This window comes from Phytophthora sojae (genome assembly GCF_000149755.1).
Source record: "Phytophthora sojae unplaced genomic scaffold PHYSOscaffold_3, whole genome shotgun sequence".
NCBI classification, from domain to species: Eukaryota; Oomycota; class Peronosporomycetes; order Peronosporales; family Peronosporaceae; genus Phytophthora; species Phytophthora sojae.
The window spans coordinates 2,301,950-2,322,657 of record NW_009258117.1 but is presented as its reverse complement, the minus strand read 5'-3'; the positions used below and the strand labels follow the sequence as shown (position 1 = coordinate 2,322,657).

Below are 20,708 nucleotides of genomic sequence, written 5' to 3'. Positions count from 1 at the left end.
ACGAGACCAAGAGCGATAAGACCAAGAGCTATAAGAGCGATGACCACGCCAGCAAGGCGACGGTGAAGAGCAGCCGCTGCTCACGGGTGTGCTGGTCGTGTGTCGGGAAGTTCCTAGCTTGATGGCGCAGCAGCTGCTTGTGCGCCGGATCGAGGCGTTCCTGGACTACGCAGCGCAGGATTGGCTCCACCGAGCAAGTCGCAAGCTCCCTCTTCGGCTCGTAAAGCGCGTGTTTGCATGTAAACAATGGGACCGAGAAGACGTCGTGTACTCTATCGGCCAGGCCGCTTACGAGGGGAAACTCGACGTGATCCAGTGGTTATGCGCGAAAGGGGAGGAAGCGGGCGGTGTTCGGACGAGCGAGTTGGTGCGGGAGGACAATCCATTGGCATCAGCTGCAATGTTTGGCCATGTGCACGTGATGCAATGGTTTCTAGACAATGGAGCCGAGGTGAATGGAGAGAGCTGCACGTGTTTGAGCGAGGCTGCTGGTGAAGGCCACTTTGCTGCAGTGAAGTGGCTGGTGGATCATGGTGCGAATATCAACGAGGAAGGTTTGCATGGAACGGCATTGCACGGAACTGCCGCTGCTGGGAATTTCGAGATGGTAAAGTATCTGGTGGAGAAGGGTGCTGATGTGGATAAGACGGAAGTCACCTCTGCATGTTGGTGCAGGTGCTTCCGAAGCGAGTCTCGAGCTGGTGCAGTTTCTCAAGAGTCGCGGACTTCGACTCTCTGATACCGATGATTGGGGCCGGACAGCGCTCTACTACCCAGAACTTTGACATCGTCGACTTCTTCTTGAGAGAGTGCTTCGGGGAGACTCAGCAACCACAGACCGACTTGTTGCGTGCTCTCCTGGAAGCAGCCAAAGGAGACCAGCTTAGCCTTGTGAGATACCTGATTGAATCTGGCGTGGATGCCCAGTGCACGAACCTCCGAGGACGGAATGCACTCCAGGAGGCCAGTGCTGCTGGAGCTATCGTTGTGACTGATTTCCTGCTTTCTCATGGAGTGGACCTCCAGCAAGCGGACAAGTTCGGCGCGACGCCCGTCTTGGAAGCATCTCGACACGGTCGTCTCGAGAACTTGCGTCGTCTCCTGAAGGCAGGAGGGAGCGTTAGTGATGTGAATATCGCTGGCCAGACAGCTCTCCACCTCGCTGCGCAGGGCGGACACAAGGAAATCTGTCGATTGATACTCGAGTATGACGCAGATGTCGACTACCGTGATAAGCGGCGCTGCACAGTGCTGCCTCCCGTGGTCATGCTGAAATCGTGGAGTTGTTGATCGCAAATACAGCCACGCTGGATGCCGAGAATATGTCCGGTCAGACAGCACAAGCCCTCGCAGAAGAGGGTGGTCATCACGACGTAGCCAGATTCTTATCAGAGCGAACCAAAGCCCTTAAAGGTGCAAACTCCGATCCATTTGCCGAGTACCAAGAGCACCGACTCCATTCAGCCGAAGTGTGCTACAATTTGATGACGACAACTGTACAGCATTCGACGGACGGGACGTGGCTTGACTCGCCGATTGAAGTAAAGCTGAAAAAGAAAAAGTGGAACTCTAGGAGCTTTCTCCAAACGCTCAAGCAGTGGTCACGGTTAAATCATCCTCACATCGTGAAACTCTACGGCTTCTGCCATAGCGACGACACGAGCAAAGACCCTATTTCGTGTGCGAGGGTAATGAAAGACTGGGCAGATCACACGGCGATTGGCACAAGTTCTATCAAGCAGCTTTGGGTTTGCAGTATTTACATGACCGGAATATTGTCCATGGAACGCTTAGCTGCTACAGTTTCGCTGTCAATCCTAGTGGAGTTGTGAAGGTTGACGTATTTGATGGGAGCGATACTTATCTGCCCTGGTGTACGGCCCCTGAAATTCTGGCAGGTCTGCCAGCGTCGTTTGAGACCGACGTGTACGTCTTCGGGCTAGTTATCGAGGACACTATGAGCAACTCACCAGCGTGGGGTTTGTCAGACAACAGTGACATTCAGGACGCGATTTTGTCCGGGAAACCCCTTGAAAACCCCGACAATATGACTACAAACCAATGGAAGTTGATCGAGAGAATGTGCTGCTACAACCCTGCTGAACGGCTTTCGATGGCAGACGTCGTGCGCGAGCTAGAAGCGCTCACGAAAGACCTCTCGATGGACCAAGAGGTTTCATCCGAGTCGCTTGGTGCAGCATTATCCTCGTGGAGCGATATTGGCCAAGTGCGAATGGGCGACGTGACGCTGTCGGAACTCCTTGCCGATATTGCCACGATGTGCACAGGACCTTTGACTATCGATACCATGAATCGGAACGTGTACGACCGTCTCGTGGATACATTCAACCAGCTCCAAGCTCAGTCAGGCCTCCCAGCTAGTGACACCATCCGTCGATACAGCGACATCGTTCGCTACTTTCACATGCGACTCCAAACCACAAGCTCTGTGGGCTCATCCAAAGCTGCACGATTTGCAGCTAGCCGCCAAGGAGCCGACGATACGTTCTCCGTGCACGGCGACATCGATGGCTTCATAGCTTCGGCTGGGTTACCGCAGTCGGCGACAGTTCATCAGTGGCGAGACCAGTGGGAACTTCGACGACGCCAACAGCAGCGTGAGATACTGCAAACACTAGAAAACCTGCCTGCCTTGCTGGAAGACGTGGGCGACGAGAAAGAGATAGAAGAAGCTCTCACGTATCTGCGCTTTGAGCTGAGCAAACACTCGACAAGCTACACTACGAGCAAAGCTGGCGGCTTCACGCGTGCCAAGTCAGCCATCACTGCTCTATCCACAGTCAAGAACCCGAATTGGCTCATTCCCGCTCACGAGGTGCAATTCGACAAGTTCGACGAGTTCAGCCGAGGAGGCTTTGGCAAAGTGTATCACGGCAAGTGGAAACGGTCGGAGGTGGTGGTGAAGAAGGTCAAGCTGAAGACGGAGCAGGACAGGGCTGCGTTCCTGAACGAGGTGGAGGTCTGGCACAAACTGTACCACCCGAACGTGGTGCGACTGTACGGCGCATGCCACATCCAACGAGCATTCTTCGTGTGTGAATACGCTGGCAATGGCCAACTGGACAGTTACCTGAGAACGCATCCGGACGAAGTGTGGCAGAAGTTGTACGAAGCAGCGCTGGGCCTCCGGTATCTGCATGTGAAGCGTATCGTGCACGGTGATCTGAAGTGCAACAACATTCTGATTGGGAGTGACGGTAGTGCAAAGCTGACAGACTTCGGCTTGAGCACTGTTGAGGCCAGCACGACCGTGAACAACAACGAGCCAGAATCCGATGTGGAAAGTAGTGGACACATCTCAGTTGGCGCCATCCGATGGAAGGCCCCGGAGGTGCTGCGCGGGGAGAAGTCGACGTTCGCATCGGACGTTTACTCGTTTGGCATGTGTGTTCTGGAAGCTGTGAGTGGGAAAGTTCCGTGGGGTGTCATGCTGATGGATCCGGTAGTGCGGCATTATGTCTTGAAACAGAACCGACTGCCAAAGCGCCCTGAAAACTGCACTGAGGACGCTTACGCTTTGGTGCCGATTCGACCCGAGCCAGCGTATAGGGATCAATGCTGTTGTTGACGCACTAAAGTGCGCCTCCAAGACCGCCGTCGCGCCGAACTTGTCCGCCTGGTGCAGGTCTTCTCCCCGACTGAGCAGGAAATCAACCACGCCAACAGAACCAGCACCTGCTGCCTCGTGGAGCGCGGTTTTCCCTTGAACATTCGTGTAGTGAACGTCCACCCCATGCCATATATATATATATCAAGCTTTCGACGAGGCGGAGGCGATCTCGCTTGGCCGCCTCGAGGAATGCGCGCGATAAATCGGCAGCTGGAGGGCGACTGCCCTTCATACACTCCCTCAGCAAGAGCTCCACCCCTTGGAAGTTGTGTGAAGTGCTGGCGTAGTACAGCGCAGTTCACCCCATATCATCAGCATCCGAGGGTTGAAGTTCGTTGTCGAGCAGAAACTGCACCAGCTCGACGCTCTCCTCGGAAGCACCCGCTGCACAGTGCAGCGCCGACTTGCCCCCTTCGGTCTTCCCATCTACACGAGCGCCCTTCTCCGCCAGATACTTGACAATATTCAGAGACCCAAAGGCAGCAGCCACATGCAGAGCTGCGTCACTTTCCTCATCGTCGGACAAGTGTGCCCCCAGCTCGACCAGCCACTGCACAGCAGCGAAGTGCCCATTACCAGCAGCCGAGACCAGAGCTGCAGAGCCTTCCTCGTCCGCATCGTTGATCTTGACCCCATTGTCGACAAGCCACTTCATCACCTCGAGGTGCCCGTTGTATGCAGCTGCAAGCAGCGGATTATCTCCCATCAGAAACTCTCTCGTCCGAGCGTTGAGAGTTTCCTCCGCCTGTGCGCACAGCCACTGGATCACATCGAGTTTCCCCTCGTAAGCGGCCTGGCCGATGGAGTACGCGACGTCTCCTCGGTCCCATTCTTTGCATGCAAACACGCGCTTGACGAGTCGTAGAGGAAGGTCGCGGCTCGCCTTGTGCAACCAGTACTGCGGCGAGTAGTCCAGGAACGCTTCGATCCGACGCACAACTTGTTGTTCTGCCATCAAGGTCGAAGATTCCCGACACACGACCTTCACACTTATGAGCAAAGACTGCTCTTCATCACCACCCTGGTGTTCCTCGGATCTTATCGCTCTTGGTCTCGTTTTCGATTGTGAGGCGCATGGCATGAGTTGGTAGAAGCGCGATGCGCCCCGCTCTCATATATCACACCTCGATGCGATCTTAACCCAGCCAGGCTGTGGAGGCAAGTACATGTTGGTTGGGTGCACTGGACTCTGCCGGCTTTCAAGGGCAAGCACCAGTAGCTCGCGTGGACATGCATCCTTGGTTTGGGACCAACAAAGCTATCTGCGATTAGTTCCGCTAGGTTGCGGGCTTTGATCAAGGTTATGACATGCTACTTCTACTCTTCGATCGGAGCGGATCTGTTGGCACCGTCCTATCGGAGCACAAAAACAAACGACGAGACTCTGCTGCTTGCTTGATACTACGGCACTTTCAGCAATGTATCCCCCATTCTCGAAAGCTCTGGTGAAGAACAACACGCGAAGACCAACGTACCAGTCTTACAAACGAACTGGGATCTCTGGCTACGAATACTATATACGTGCTTCGTATTGCAACACCAGGTTTGCCCTCAAACCACGGCGATCTTCATTTCATCCATTCACTCTGTTCGAAGACCGCTAAATTGAACTTTCGTGCCGGATCGTTATGCAGAAGTGCTGTGCTCGCCTACTTTTCAAGGTTACTCAAGCTCCTATGTCCAGATAGCACCGCGTCCGAGTGATTGGAGCGGAGCCCGGGCCTTCGCGACGTGTTCGTCATGAAATCTTTTCATATGTGTGGCAAGCAGTAGGCAGCTTAGTTTTAGTGTTAGCAGCGGTGTTTTTCAGCTCTCAGCTTGCTCGCTGGCCGAACTTTAAGACCAACCACACGACTCCCGGGGCCGCCTCGCACGACGCACCCGTTGCGAGGCATGCCTTCGGTGATCTGATAAATCTAATCACGTCGCGTTTAGCCCCAAATCACGTGAAAACAGGCTTTTTGCCGGTCAAAACACAGCAGTAGCTATTTACTCTGTTAGACAGGTTAAACGACCATTGCGCGTTCTCAACATTTCTCCTGGGTCCTCGTGCTCGATGGACTCAGCTCCTACTCATTTAAGAGGGCCAGTACGGCGCCAGCCTCCTTTTTCGTCATTTGCCCTCTTCCACTGCAGCCTTGACCATCATGACCACCTTCGCTTCGTCAAGCTTGTCTTTCATTTCCAACAAAGCCTTGGCATTGTCCAACCTCTCGAAGATCTCAGTGAGTTTCTGGAACTTCTTACCTCGCTCTTCATCATCTTCATCAGCGGCCGCCAGGTCATCTTCGTCTGGATCGGTAACCCGAAGCAATCTCTTGCGGGAGTCGCTAGCGGCCGCGAAATCGGGGGGGGGGGGGAGGGGGGTATTTTGAATAAATTCTGAGCTTCTTCGGACCGAAGGCATGATTTTGTTTCTGAACGACTTGCCTTTTACTCTAAGCCTTTCCGGGTATGCTGGTGCTGAACAACACAGCCGTTGATGTGAGTCAATGAGCTGCTAACGAGCTGCCGTACACCGGGACCTCCGACTACCAATAATACAAGCTTTGCTTTGGAACATCATATTTGCCCTCAAACCACTCCGACTCTATTTGTCAGTTTGCTCTGTTTGGCCAAATTTGCTCGTCGTGCAGAATGCAATCTCCTCCTACATAAGATTGTTCAACGCGTTCTGAAGTTCCTTTGCCGAGATTTCACCGCGGTCGTGTGCAGCGTTGAGCGCGGCACTATAACAAACTGGCCCTTGCGGTAGGCGGAGGAGGAGGAACAGGTACTTGGGGCTGGCGGGGAGATTGCGAAGTGCTGGTCATTCCCCGACCACCAACACGTGAGGGAGCCCCTTTATTTATGAATACCCTTGCTAAGTAGTTGTACCACTAAACTGGTACAGTAGCCATATTTGATACACTTATCCCTCCGGATTTGGATAGCCCTTCAGGGTCGTTTGGCGGAGTGTTGCAGTTTGGCTCTCGTCTTCCGGTCTTGGTATTCCTCGTCCTCGCGTCCGTTTCGATCTATATCTGATGAGGAAGAGCTGCGGAGCCGCAGCGAACGTCTCAGCTCGGCACTTGGTAAGTTTCCAGCTTTCGGTGCCTACAGCTCGACACTAACAGCTCGTCGCGACCACAGTCCCTCTGCACCAGCTTCCGACGACCTGGCGTGCTTGTGTGGCTTGTTGCGCGCAACACCTCGCTCCATCGAGAGCCCAGCATGGTTCGCACAAAGCAGAGTGCTGCTAGCTCCACGGGGGGCCGTACTCCTCGCCGGTCTCTCGCTCGCCTTGCCTGCCGAAAAGTTTCGAGTCGGGGTGCCGCCACTGAACAGCGCTGGCATGTCTGGCTCATCACGGACCGAGTAGGTACGGATGTCACCGATAACTCACGATACTCCATGCAATACATAGTGGCCCCAGGCAAAACCCAGAGCTCCTACCAGCCGCGCTGGATGCTGGAAGAAGGCGGCTTCGGAGAATTCCTGGACCTTGTCGACGCGTACAAGGCGCTTGGCGGCTTCGCGGAGTTCGCTCTATCTCGTCCCGATGAATTCTCACAGGCCATTGGCGCCGCGAACGATGGTTGCTGTGCTTTCCACGACCTGTCGCGTGCCACGGATGCCGTTGGTCTGGTTGGCTGGTTTTCGGGGGCTGCCGTCGACTAATTCTACGATGCCCAAGCTGCCAAGGGTAAGCCCATTCCAGGCGTGGGTGTAGTGTGGTCCACGTTGTGGACGTTCGCTCGTCAACAGAATCGCTCTGCGCGTGCTGCTGAAAAGCCGGAAATCTGCGAGGACACACTGCGAGTTAACCAAGTGCTGGAGCGGCTAACCGGTGTCTCGTCGTACCTTGGTTTTGACAACCTTTTTCTTGCCCCGGGTGTGTACCTCTGCGCGGGCTCTTCGCCAGGCCTGCAGCGCAAGTCTCATGCATTCACGATGATCGTGACGACCGCCGGGCGCTTCGCGTCGGTTGATGAGGTCGTCCAAGTCCCGTTGCTTGAGTAGGCTGCGCCCTGGTTGGCGGAGGTTCGCTTCGTGCGCCGAGTGCTGATTCGCTAGATTTGGGTTCTTGATTATCTTGATAACTGTATACCCGCTTTGCCTTGATTTTGATAAGCTCTAATCTGTATTACACAAAATAGAGTGCACGACACACAATATGAAAAATACCAAAAATAGAAAAGTAAAACTCACCAGTGTTGTTCCCATGTACGGAATCGTAGCCAATCTCCTTGTCATTGTTCCTGCAATTACTTGCGTCGTCGCTTTCGCGGTCGTTGCTTCTGTTTATCTTCATACGCCTGAATCAGCCCCGAAACTTGATGTAAATTCTCCAGAGGCTACCATGTAGCATCCGCCTCACCCACCCACTTAATGTGGTATTGTACGGCTCCAAGCTTCTTGCGCTTGCCAATAATTGCTTCAACAATCTGGCCAACACTACCATCGTGTAGAATGACCTCCTGGGGGCGAGAGAGGCGTGTTGGCAGCTCGTACGACATGAATGAGCCGGTGTTGAAGACGGGGTGCAACTTGAGTCCAGGCGGCAAGTTCATCCCGTAAGCATGCTTGTGGACGGTGCGAACGACGGAGTACGGGCCGATCCACTTGGGGCCAAGCTTGCGGGAGTTGGGAAAGCCGGTATGGGCTGTGTCCAAGTGCTTCGTACTCAGGTAAACTTGATCGCCGACCTGGAACACTTACTCCTTTCTTCCCCGGTCGTACACGTCAGCCATCCGCGCTTGAGCTTCCTCCAAGGCCTCTTGACATTGACGAAGGATGGCTTCCTGTCGATCGGTGAACTTGATACCTTGGCGTCGTCCTCTGCGCACGTCATGACGACTTGTTGCTGCGACAGCTGCTAGCGGGTTGCGAGGGACGTATCCAATGTCAGCTTCGAATGGCGACATCTTGATGCTTGAGTTGACGGCGGAATTAATGGTAAACTCAGCGTTAGCGAGATGTACATCCCAGTCGTCTTGACGCGGAGAAACGAAACAGCATAGATATTCTTCGAGTGTGCGGTTGGTGCGCTCTGTCTGCCCGTCACCTTGTGCACGGTACGCGACGGTCATCTTCAGCTTGGTTCCAACATTCTCGAACACTTGGCTCCAAAATCCCGAGACAAACTTGGTGTCGCGATCTGACACGATGTCTTCAGGCAATGCCGTGAAACATCCAAATGTTATCGACGAACAGCGTTGCGACCTCTTGAGCTGAAACTTCCTTTGTCGTCGCAATGAAGTGGGCTCGTTTGGTGAGCCGGTCAACAACGCCCCAAATCGAGTTACTGCCTCGCTTGGTTTCTGGTAGGTAATAATAATAATGAAGTCCATTGAAATGGATCGCCATCGTTCGTCCGGAATATGCAATGGTTCGAGAAGTCCAGGTGTCGTGGTTTGTTCCGCCGACAGACCTCACAGTCTGCAATGTACTTCTTGATCGTACGCACCATGCGTAGCCAATACCAATCCGAGTGAAGCTTCAGGTACGTGCGATCTGCACCGGAATGTCCACCGTAGTTGGTATCGTGCACTTTAGCGATGATACGGTGCTTGAGTGCCACGATGTTCGGGACCACGATACGAGGTTGCACGTCGGTTGAGCCTTGGCACCAGATCAGATTCTTCTCCTCGAAGTAAGGTTTGTACTGCTTCTCTGATTCCCCACGCACTACTGACGCAGTCCCACGTCTTTTAATCGCGCGCCGAATGTCCCCAATAACCTTGTCCTTTGGGTATCCAGCGATTATCGCTTTGATCAAATCGTCGTAGGCTTGATCTCCGTCACACGTAGCTGGTAGCTGGTCTCGTTGAAGCTCGGAACGGGCAAATCGTGGAAATCCTTCGTCTCCGGTTTGAGGTCAGGTCGTCGGCTCGGGGCGTCAGCGATTCCCTTCTTAGCGCCCGGAAGATACGCAAACACGGGTTAGTACTCAGCCAGAATATCATACCATCGCGCGGGGCGCCGATTCGCCATCTTTTGCTGAAAAATACCTTCAAGTGACTTGTGATCTGTCTCCACCATTACCGGTCTATCCAAACAGTAAATCCGGAATGCGGCTAATGCGTTGACAATCGCGCATAACTCCTGCTGTTGCTTTGGGTACTTGAGCTCAGCTGATTTCATCTTCCTGCTTGTGTACGCGATGGGGCGCTCGAATCCATCGACGACTTGAAAGAGCACACCGCCAACAGCATACTGACTCGCGTCTGTTCGCAGATGCATCTGCTGTGTGAAGTCAGGTAGGTGCAGAACTGGAGTTTCCGACAACCGGCGCTTCAACTTCTTGAAGTTCTGCAGCTGCACCGTGTTGAAGGTGATCTTGGAATTCCGTTGATTCTTCTTTTTCAACAACGTGAACAGTGGGGCCGTAAGTTCAGCGTACTGCTCACAAAACCGCTGTGCAGCGGGGCTGCCGTAGCTTTGCGTCAGAGGAAGCTTAACAGACTCACAGAGTCTCAGCTTAAGATAGCCCGTTCTAATACCAGAATGTACGAGTCCGTACACCTTACGGACTCCAAGAGTCAACCCTTAACTCTTAGCTGTGTGAATCTCAAACTGAATGTATTTCCCTTTATTGCGGCAAAGCCGCCTACGGTGTAAATGTATCCGGTTCACTATCTAGCATAGTGAACCCTAGTCATATGCATAATCAGTGGCTCTGAAGCCATGTACTGATGCTACTACTGATTTAGGTTAGACAGTGCGTACCCACTTCGTAACCCTTCGGGTAACTCTCGTGTAACCCCGTTACACCCTCCCCCACCAAACCGTGGACACGGGTGTGCACGCTTAACGGTCAGCCACCGGGTCTTGTTCCGTCAAGCCTCCTTCTCGAACGAGTCAATCTACATCGCGTCGACTTCTCTGAGAACTCCTCGGCGCAACGCGCCCTCACATGACTTCAAGTCATAAAGCCTTTTGGTCTTTCAACCGCAGACAGCCTCTCGCGAGATCCGCCTCGGAGCCTCGCTCCTCTCGTGCTGCTGCACTGCGTGCCTCCGCACCTCCGCGAACGCCAGCGCCGGCGCGCACACCCTTGACGCCTTCCAGCCTCTCGGTGTCCGAGTACTTCGCGACGCAACGCCTGAAGCGCGCAAGCCCCAGCTCTCCTCGAGCACCAACCCGCCAGATCATGGATCCTAGGGAAATCTTTGGTGAAGAGGGCGAGGTGGACGAGTCCATGGAGGGTTCTCCGAACCAGGGAGATGTGTCCCCACTCGCGCGACGCTCCCCGAGCCGCGGCGACGCTTCGCCCACACCGTCGACACGCCGTGAAGAAGGCTCGCCGGCCCCAGTTGGCTCTCCGAGCCGTCGCGATCAAGAGCGCCCCGCACACACGTCTCCTGTGCGCTCGCCGAGCCGTCCACCTGCAGAGCGCGCTGCGCCGTCGAGGGAGGAGCCGCGACCACCGCTGCGAACTCCGAACCCGTTCCCTGAACGCTCTTCCGGCCTCTACGAGCTGCGCGCGCTCACTGAGCCACGGTACTCACCGCCTCGTGGCGAGGACGTGCCCCTGGGCCCCGTCATCTCCAACCCCTTGGACGAGGCTCAGTCCGAGCAGGTCTCGGCGCAGGTGGCGCCCATGCGCTCCCAGCGCCCTGAGCCGCGGCCCTTGCTGAATCCCAGCGCTGCCGACTACGGCTTCCGGCCTCGCGATCCCGCGGAGGCGTGTCGCCAGGCGTTCCTGCAGTCACTCGCAGCGCACGCTATTGGGCCCGCGGCCCGTACTCCACAGGAGCTCGCTCTACGAACATCTCTCCGAGAGCGACTCCTCACCCCACAGTCTACGACTGTCGCGGAGTATCGCGAGCGCCTGCGGCTCCAAGCCCAGCAGAAGTCGGTGCCCACCATGCGGACGTACCCGGTGGTACTTAGCCCGGGTGAAGACTCAATTGAGTACGAAGCTCAGTTCGAGTCTTGGGCCGAGCACAGCCGAAAGCTCAGCTCCATGGACGCTCTCGGAGCCAGCTTCAGTGAAGTGGATGTTCGCATTGAACGCAAGCTCCGCTTCGATTTCGCGAAGGTCCGAGCCAAGCGCAGCCTCTCGGCATTCGCCCAGCCGCAGACCCAGTTTAGCGCTGCGCGCTTCGCTCCTTCGAGCACTCCAGCCGCTCCTTCCCGTGAGGGAGTGAGCGCTGTGGCTCAGGGTCAGCCTCGGAGCAATGTGGCTGGCCCAGCAGCTCCCCAGCTTATTACCGGGAAGCGCGGAACGACCGGCGTGCCGGCCTTGAGCCATCGGGGCGCTGGTGATCAAGCTGACCAAAAGCGTCCACGACGTCTGGGCAGTCCTGGTGGAGGGGTACCTCAAACTCCCATGAGTTCTCGGAGTGAGGGTACCCTCGCCATTTCACCAGATACTGGTTTGACCCCAGCACCGCCGCTTCGCCAGGAGGCGCTCCACATGGTAATGCAGATTCCCATGCTCATCGAGCAGAGCCGGTGGAGGCCGCTGGGGGACCGTTTGCGACTCAAGGTGAGCTCTTGGAGGCGCGGCAGCAGGCGAGCCGCCTTCGGGATCACATCCATGACGTTGGTGCGCGTCTGGGCCGGACTGCCACTGAACTCGACCAGCTCGCCGAGCGGACTCAATGGATCGATGTACCTCGAGAGGTCTGGGACCGCCTTGGGGCCCTGGAGGACTGGGTGCGATACTATCGCGATCGCGACGAGCAGCGTGGCCGGGAGCACGGGGAGCTACAGCGTCAGCAGGCTGTGCTTCAGGGTCAGCTCGACCTCCTGGCCCGCATGCAGGCTCCAACTGCTGCGCCGCCTGCGCCTGCGGCTCTCGCTGTGCCCGCGGCACCTCCGGCGCCGATCCTTCCGCCTGTGCCTGCGGTGCCCGCGTGGATGGCCGCGTCCTCGACGCCTGCGACTGCGTCCTCGACGAGTGCGGCCTCCGCGCCTGTGACCTCGTCACCCTCGGTGCCTCCATCTGCACCTGCATCGGGTCCTGGTACGGCTTGAGCAAGCCCACGTAGAAGACGGGGTGCGCCCGTATCTTCTTCGGAAGATTGAGCGTGTACGCAAGGCCCTTCTTGGCCACAACCTTGAAAGGTCCGATGAAGCGCGGGCGCAACTTCGTCTTGAAGACGGCAGACACTGCATGTGTAGGTAGTTCTTAGCATTAAGCAACACCAGGTCCCCGACCTCATAACTTTCAACATTGTCTCTGCCCCTGGCATCTGCATGTTCCTTTTGCTTGTCTTGGCTCTCAGCCATTGTGTCACGCACATGTCGTATGACACTCAGACGCGTCGACAAGAAAGCGTCAACCTGTTTACGAACTGTAGCCGGGCTGACATCGTCTAGCCGATCAGCTAAGTCGGCTTCTCCTCCCCCACCAAGCCCGAGGCCACCACGTGGCGGCGTCAGCGGGACGCGGGGATGAGACAAGCTGTTCACGTAGAACGGCGTGTAGTCTGTCGAGGCGTGCACGGCGTTGCTCAACGCAAACTCAACGAGTAGCAGCATGGCGCTCTAGCGCTTCGGCGTCTCGGCGCAAATGCTGCGGAGCACGTCCTCGACGACGCGATTCACGCGCTCTGTCTGACCATCGGTCTGCGGATGGTCCGCCGTGGACATGTCCAGCTTGGTGCCAAGCACCGCAAAGACCGCGCTCCAGAAATTGCCCGTGAAGCGGGGGTCTCGGTCCGAGACAATCGACTCAGGGAGTCCGTGTTGTCGAAACACTCGGTCCAAGAACAGCGTTGCTGTACCATTACCATCGATGGTATCCGGCACAGCCGCAATGTGAGCCATCTTGCTCAGTCGATCCACGAAGACCACGACTTCAGTGTTGCCCGCCGTGTCAGCCGGCAGGCCAAACACAAAGTCCATACTCATGGATTGCCAACAGCCCGAAGGAACAGGCAAACTCGCCAACGGCGCTGCAGCATGAGGTGACGACTTCACGCGCTGACACGTCTCGCACGTGCGCACATAAGTGCTCGTCCACTTGTACAGCTTCGGCCACCAGTAGTGGGTGCTCACCGAGCTGTAGGTCTTCTCACGGCCAAGATGGCCGGCCAGCGGCGTGTCATGCGCCTCATAGAGGATGCGGTACTTCAGATCCTCATCATGAGGGATGATCACGCGGGGCGTATCCTCGGGGCCAGTGTTGTAGAACAACAGGCCTCCATCGAGGGAATAACGGTGTAGCCGCGCGCGCAGCCGCGCTGACAATTCCATGTCCGAGTCTTGAAACTCCTTGTTCCCCAGAGCCTTTAGCAACGCGACACAAGTGTCGTCCTTGGCATAAGCCGTTCGGATCAGATCCGGTAATGACGAAGTCACGGTCGTTACATGAGCCAGCTCATAATCTGGCCTGCGCGACAGCGCGTCCGCAAGGACATTGTGCCTGCCAGGCTTGTACTTCACCTCGAAGTTGTACTCCGCGAAGAAGGACAGCCAACGGGCCATCCTTTGCGAGAGGTGAGGCGACTGAGTCGCAGTGCGTAACGACGCATGATCCGTGTAAATCACGAACGGCTGAGAGCCCAACAGGTGCACCCTGAACTTGACGAGCGCATACTTCATCGCTAGTAGCTCTTTGTCATGGACAGGATAGTTCTTCTCCGCAGCCTCCAGCTGGCGAGATTCGAACGCCACCACGCGCTCGCGCCCCTCGGCGTCTGCTTGTAGCAGTGCACAGCCGATGGCAAAGTCCGAGGCGTCACAGACGACACTAAACGGACGAGCGGGGTCTGGCAAAGCCAGAATAGGCGCATGAAGGAGACTGTCCTTAATGGCCGCGAACGCATCTTGATGCTCGGTGTTCCAACACCACTCCGCATCCTTCTTCAGGAGATTGGAAAGTGGCCGAGCCATCTCAGCGTAGTTCTCGCTGTACCTGTGCAAGTAATTGGCCAAGCCAAGCCACTTGCGAAGATCCTTCTGGTTCTTGGGAACCGGCCAGTCAACAATGGCCTTGACCTTGACCGGGTCGGCCCTCAGGCCACGCTTCCCGATGAAGCACCCTAAGAAGGGGATCTCTTCCGCTCCGAAGTTGCATTTGTCAATGTTGGCGTACAACTTGTTTTGGCGCATGCATTCGAGCACAGCACGCAGGTGCTCCACATGGTTCTCCATATCAGTCTTTCCGTGCTCCGCACGACTGTGGACAAAGATGTCATCGAAGTACGTTTGCGCGTACGCCCGATGGGGCCTGAAAAGCTGCGACACCACACAGAGTCTCAGCTTAAGATAGCCCGTTCTAATACCAGAACGTACGAGTCCGTACACCTTACGGACTCCAAGAGTCAACCCTTAACTCTTAGCTGTGTGAATCTCAAACTGAATGTATTTCCCTTTATTGCGGCAAAGCCGCCTACGGTGTAAATGTATCCGGTTCACTATCTAGCATAGTGAACCCTAGTCATATGCATAATCAGTGGCTCTGAAGCCATATACTGATGCTACTACTGATTTAGGTTAGACAGTGCGTACCCACTTCGTAACCCTTCGGGTAACTCTCGTGTAACCCCGTTACACGCTGTACATATCCAGTCAAACCGAAGAAACTGTGGAGCGACTCTTGGGTTCGTGGTACAGGCCAATCGCGGATAGTCTGCACCTTGTCCGGATCAATGCGAACTCCATTCCGACCGATAAAATCACCCAGACACGGGATCTCTTCAGCACAGAAAACACATTTGGAGAGCTTCACGTACAACTTGTTCTTCTTCAAAATCTCCAACACGTCACGAAGGGCTCGGAGGTGCTCGTTGATGTCTTTCGACTTCGTGAACACGTAGATATCATCGTAGAATGAACGTGTGTGTGGCCGACCCTTGAACAATGAAGAAGTCAATCGATGCCTCCGGCAACGGGTCAGCAGACATACCAGCAATGAGAGTTCTCAACTCTTGGGCATAGTCCATCAACTCCTTCTTGCTCTGCCTGGTCGCCAGGAAGCGTGAGCGCACGCGATACGCCTCGTTAGGCGGAGCAAACACTCGGGACAATTGCTGTTTCAGCTGGTCCCACGTCGGGAAGGCCACCTCGACCGACGTCCCGGACGTTAGTGCCCACTCTCTCGCTCGCCCACCGAGCTTCGAGATAGCTAGTGCCACGCGCTGCGACTCCGTCCGGAGTAGAGCTGAGCTCATAGCCATCTCAACTTCACGGGTCCAAAGCATCAAGCTTTCACCCTCCTTGCCTTCGAAGGTCTTCACGCTCAACATGATCGGCTTGGGTCTTGTTCCCGCGTCAGATGACGAAGCGGGCGCATGGGGCGCCGCGGCCGTTGCCATCCTCTGCTGGAGGTGCTCTAGCAGAGCATTCTCGTAGCTTGAAAACGCCTCGAGACGCGCGTTCACCGCGTCGGGGCCTTGCTGCGCAAGTTGCGTCACGCCCTCCGGGCCCAGCAAGGACATAAGCTTTTTAAGCGCGTCCTGCTGGTTCGGGGGCAAGTGAGCGAACTGCTCCATTCTCCACAGAGGGTCAGTCTATACAGACTCAGGTGTCGGATTGACTACAAGTGCTACCAAGTGCAGCGGGGCTGCCGTAGCTTTGCGTCAGAGGAAGCTTAACAGACTCACAGAGTCTCAGCTTAAGATAGCCCGTTCTAATACCAGAACGTACGAGTCCGTACACCTTACGGACTCCAAGAGTCAACCCTTAACTCTTAGCTGTGTGAATCTCAAACTGAATGTATTTCCCTTTATTGCGGCAAAGCCGCCTACGGTGTAAATGTATCCGGTTCACTATCTAGCATAGTGAACCCTAGTCATATGCATAATCAGTGGCTCTGAAGCCATGTACTGATTCTACTACTGATTTAGGTTAGACAGTGCGTACCCACTTCGTAACCCTTCGGGTAACTCTCGTGTAACCCCGTTACACGCTGTACATATCCAGTCAAACCGAAGAAACTGTGGAGCGACTCTTGGGTTCGTGGTACAGGCCAGTCTGCACCTTGTCCGGATCAATGCGAACTCCATTCCGACCGATAAAATCACCCAGACACGGGATCTCTTCAGCACAGAAAACACATTTGGAGAGCTTCACGTACAACTTGTTCTTCTTCAAAATCTCCAACACGTCACGAAGGGCTCGGAGGTGCTCGTTGATGTCTTTCGACTTCGTGAACACGTAGATATCATCGTAGAATGAACGTGTGTGTGGCCGACCCTTGAACAATGAAGAAGTCAATCGATGCCTCCGGCAACGGGTCAGCAGACATACCAGCAATGAGAGTTCTCAACTCTTGGGCATAGTCCATCAACTCCTTCTTGCTCTGCCTGGTCGCCAGGAAGCGTGAGCGCACGCGATACGCCTCGTTAGGTGGAGCAAACACTCGGGACAATTGCTGTTTCAGCTGGTCCCACGTCGGGAAGGCCACCTCGACCGACGTCCCGGACGTTAGTGCCCACTCTCTCGCTCGCCCACCGAGCTTCGAGATAGCTAGTGCCACGCGCTGCGACTCCGTCCGGAGTAGAGCTGAGCTCATAGCCATCTCAACTTCACGGGTCCAAAGCATCAAGCTTTCACCCTCCTTGCCTTCGAAGGTCTTCACGCTCAACATGAGCGGCTTGGGTCTTGTTCCCGCGTCAGATGACGAAGCGGGCGCATGGGGCGCCGCGGCCGTTGCCATCCTCTGCTGGAGGTGCTCTAGCAGAGCATTCTCGTAGCTTGAAAACGCCTCGAGACGCGCGTTCACCGCGTCGGGGCCTTGCTGCGCAAGTTGCGTCACGCCCTCCGGGCCCAGCAAGGACATAAGCTTTTTAAGCGCATCCTGCTGGTTCGGGGGCAAGTGAGCGAACTGCTCCATTCTCCACAGAGGGTCAGTCTATACAGACTCAGGTGTCGGATTGACTACAAGTGCTACCAAGTGCAGCGGGGCTGCCGTAGCTTTGCATCAGAGGAAGCTTAACAGACTCACAGAGTCTCAGCTTAAGATAGCCCGTTCTAATACCAGAACGTACGAGTCCGTACACCTTACGGACTCCAAGAGTCAACCCTTAACTCTTAGCTGTGTGAATCTCAAACTGAATGTATTTCCCTTTATTGCGGCAAAGCCGCCTACGGTGTAAATGTATCCGGTTCACTATCTAGCATAGTGAACCCTAGTCATATGCATAATCAGTGGCTCTGAAGCCATGTACTGATTCTACTACTGATTTAGGTTAGACAGTGCGTACCCACTTCGTAACCCTTCGAGTAACTCTCGTGTAACCCCGTTACACGCTGTACATATCCAGTCAAACCGAAGAAACTGTGGAGCGACTCTTGGGTTCGTGGTACAGGCCAATCGCGGATAGTCTGCACCTTGTCCGGATCAATGCGAACTCCATTCCGACCGATAAAATCACCCAGACACGGGATCTCTTCAGCACAGAAAACACATTTGGAGAGCTTCACGTACAACTTGTTCTTCTTCAAAATCTCCAACACGTCACGAAGGGCTCGGAGGTGCTCGTTGATGTCTTTCGACTTCGTGAACACGTAGATATCATCGTAGAATGAACGTGTGTGTGGCCGACCCTTGAACAATGAAGAAGTCAATCGATGCCTCCGGCAACGGGTCAGCAGACATACCAGCAATGAGAGTTCTCAACTCTTGGGCATAGTCCATCAACTCCTTCTTGCTCTGCCTGGTCGCCAGGAAGCGTGAGCGCACGCGATACGCCTCGTTAGGCGGAGCAAACACTCGGGACAATTGCTGTTTCAGCTGGTCCCACGTCGGGAAGGCCACCTCGACCGACGTCCCGGACGTTAGTGCCCACTCTCTCGCTCGCCCACCGAGCTTCGAGATAGCTAGTGCCACGCGCTGCGACTCCGTCCGGAGTAGAGCTGAGCTCATAGCCATCTCAACTTCACGGGTCCAAAGCATCAAGCTTTCACCCTCCTTGCCTTCGAAGGTCTTCACGCTCAACATGATCGGCTTGGGTCTTGTTCCCGCGTCAGATGACGAAGCGGGCGCTTGGGGCGCCGCGGCCGTTGCCATCCTCTGCTGGAGGTGCTCTAGCAGAGCATTCTCGTAGCTTGAAAACGCCTCGAGACGCGCGTTCACCGCGTCGGGGCCTTGCTGCGCAAGTTGCGTCACGCCCTCCGGGCCCAGCAAGGACATAAGCTTTTTAAGCGCGTCCTGCTGGTTCGGGGGCAAGTGAGCGAACTGCTCCATTCTCCACAGAGGACAGACTCAGGTGTCGGATTGACTACAAGTGCTACCAAGTGCAGCGGGGCTGCCGTAGCTTTGCGTCAGAGGAAGCTTAACAGACTCACAGAGTCTCAGCTTAAGATAGCCCGTTCTAATACCAGAACGTACGAGTCCGTACACCTTACGGACTCCAAGAGTCAACCCTTAACTCTTAGCTGTGTGAATCTCAAACTGAATGTATTTCCCTTTATTGCGGCAAAGCCGCCTACGGTGTAAATGTATCCGGTTCACTATCTAGCATAGTGAACCCTAGTCATATGCATAATCAGTGGCTCTGAAGCCATGTACTGATTCTACTACTGATTTAGGTTAGACAGTGCGTACCCACTTCGTAACCCTTCGAGTAACTCTCGTGTAACCCCGTTACACGCTGTACATATCCAGTCAAACCGAAGAAACTGTGGAGCGACTCTTGGGTTCGTGGTACAGGCCAATCGCGGATAGTCTGCACCTTGTCCGGATCAATGCGAACTCCATTCCGACCGATAAAATCACCTAGACACGGGATCTCTTCAGCACAGAAAACACATTTGGAGAGCTTCACGTACAACTTGTTCTTCTTCAAAATCTCCAACACGTCACGAAGGGCTCGGAGGTGCTCGTTGATGTCTTTCGACTTCGTGAACACGTAGATATCATCGTAGAATGAACGTGTGTGTGGCCGACCCTTGAACAATGAAGAAGTCAATCGATGCCTCCGGCAACGGGTCAGCAGACATACCAGCAATGAGAGTTCTCAACTCTTGGGCATAGTCCATCAACTCCTTCTTGCTCTGCCTGGTCGCCAGGAAGCGTGAGCGCACGCGATACGCCTCGTTAGGCGGAGCAAACACTCGGGACAATTGCTGTTTCAGCTGGTCCCACGTCGGGAAGGCCACCTCGACCGACGTCCCGGACGTTAGTGCCCACTCTCTCGCTCGCCCACCGAGCTTCGAGATAGCTAGTGCCACGCGCTGCGACTCCGTCCGGAGTAGAGCTGAGCTCATAGCCATCTCAACTTCACGGGTCCAAAGCATCAAGCTTTCACCCTCCTTGCCTTCGAAGGTCTTCACGCTCAACATGAGCGGCTTGGGTCTTGTTCCCGCGTCAGATGACGAAGCGGGCGCTTGGGGCGCCGCGGCCGTTGCCATCCTCTGCTGGAGGTGCTCTAGCAGAGCATTCTCGTAGCTTGAAAACGCCTCGAGACGCGCGTTCACCGCGTCGGGGCCTTGCTGCGCAAGTTGCGTCACGCCCTCCGGGCCCAGCAAGGACATAAGTTTTTTAAGCGCATCCTGCTGGTTCGGGGGCAAGTGAGCGAACTGCTCCATTCTCCACAGAGGGTCAGTCTATACAGACTCAGGTGTCGGATTGACTACAAGTGCTACCAAGTGCAGCGGGGCTGCCGTAGCTTTGCATCAGAGGAAGCTTAACAGACTCACAGAGTCTCAGCTTAAGATAGCCCGTTCTAATACCAGAACGTACGAGTCCGTACACCTTACGGACTCCAAGAGTCAACCCTTAACTCTTAGCTGTGTGAATCTCAAACTGAATGTATTTCCCTTTATTGCGGCAAAGCCGCCTACGGTGTAAATGTATCCGGTTCACTATCTAGCATAGTGAACCCTAGTCATATGCATAATCAGTGGCTCTGAAGCCATGTACTGATTCTACTACTGATTTAGGTTAGACAGTGCGTACCCACTTCGTAACCCTTCGAGTAACTCTCGTGTAACCCCGTTACACGCTGTACATATCCAGTCAAACCGAAGAAACTGTGGAGCGACTCTTGGGTTCGTGGTACAGGCCAATCGCGGATAGTCTGCACCTTGTCCGGATCAATGCGAACTCCATTCCGACCGATAAAATCACCCAGACACGGGATCTCTTCAGCACAGAAAACACATTTGGAGAGCTTCACGTACAACTTGTCTCTCA

General features: G+C 55.1%; 5 protein-coding genes across 5 annotated transcripts; 3 read left to right on the top strand and 2 right to left on the bottom strand.

The window, feature by feature from the left end:
- Positions 1–39: 39 nt before the first annotated feature.
- On the top strand, positions 40–1,290 carry PHYSODRAFT_312841 (hypothetical protein; the record flags this gene model as incomplete). The annotated part of the gene is made up of 3 exons (XM_009524357.1): positions 40–56; positions 481–665; positions 869–1,290. The coding sequence occupies 3 exons, from the start codon at positions 40–42 to the stop codon at positions 1,288–1,290; spliced, it is 624 nt and encodes a 207-aa protein (XP_009522652.1).
- A 1,519-nt stretch (positions 1,291–2,809) lies between these two features.
- Positions 2,810–3,544, top strand: PHYSODRAFT_381005 (hypothetical protein; the record flags this gene model as incomplete). Its single annotated transcript, XM_009524356.1, has 1 exon — positions 2,810–3,544. A coding segment is annotated over one exon (735 nt), but the record flags the coding sequence as incomplete, so codon positions are not given.
- A 619-nt stretch (positions 3,545–4,163) lies between these two features.
- On the bottom strand, positions 4,164–4,454 carry PHYSODRAFT_434884 (hypothetical protein; the record flags this gene model as incomplete). The annotated part of the gene is made up of 1 exon (XM_009524355.1): positions 4,164–4,454. A coding segment is annotated over one exon (291 nt), but the record flags the coding sequence as incomplete, so codon positions are not given.
- Positions 4,455–5,744: 1,290 nt separating this feature from the next.
- On the bottom strand, positions 5,745–6,038 carry PHYSODRAFT_285344 (hypothetical protein; the record flags this gene model as incomplete). The annotated part of the gene is made up of 1 exon (XM_009524354.1): positions 5,745–6,038. The coding sequence occupies one exon, from the start codon at positions 6,036–6,038 to the stop codon at positions 5,745–5,747; it is 294 nt and encodes a 97-aa protein (XP_009522649.1).
- Positions 6,039–7,078: 1,040 nt separating this feature from the next.
- On the top strand, positions 7,079–7,633 carry PHYSODRAFT_495991 (hypothetical protein; the record flags this gene model as incomplete). The annotated part of the gene is made up of 2 exons (XM_009524353.1): positions 7,079–7,258; positions 7,322–7,633. The coding sequence occupies 2 exons, from the start codon at positions 7,079–7,081 to the stop codon at positions 7,631–7,633; spliced, it is 492 nt and encodes a 163-aa protein (XP_009522648.1).
- Between the last annotated feature and the right edge of the window lie 13,075 nt (positions 7,634–20,708).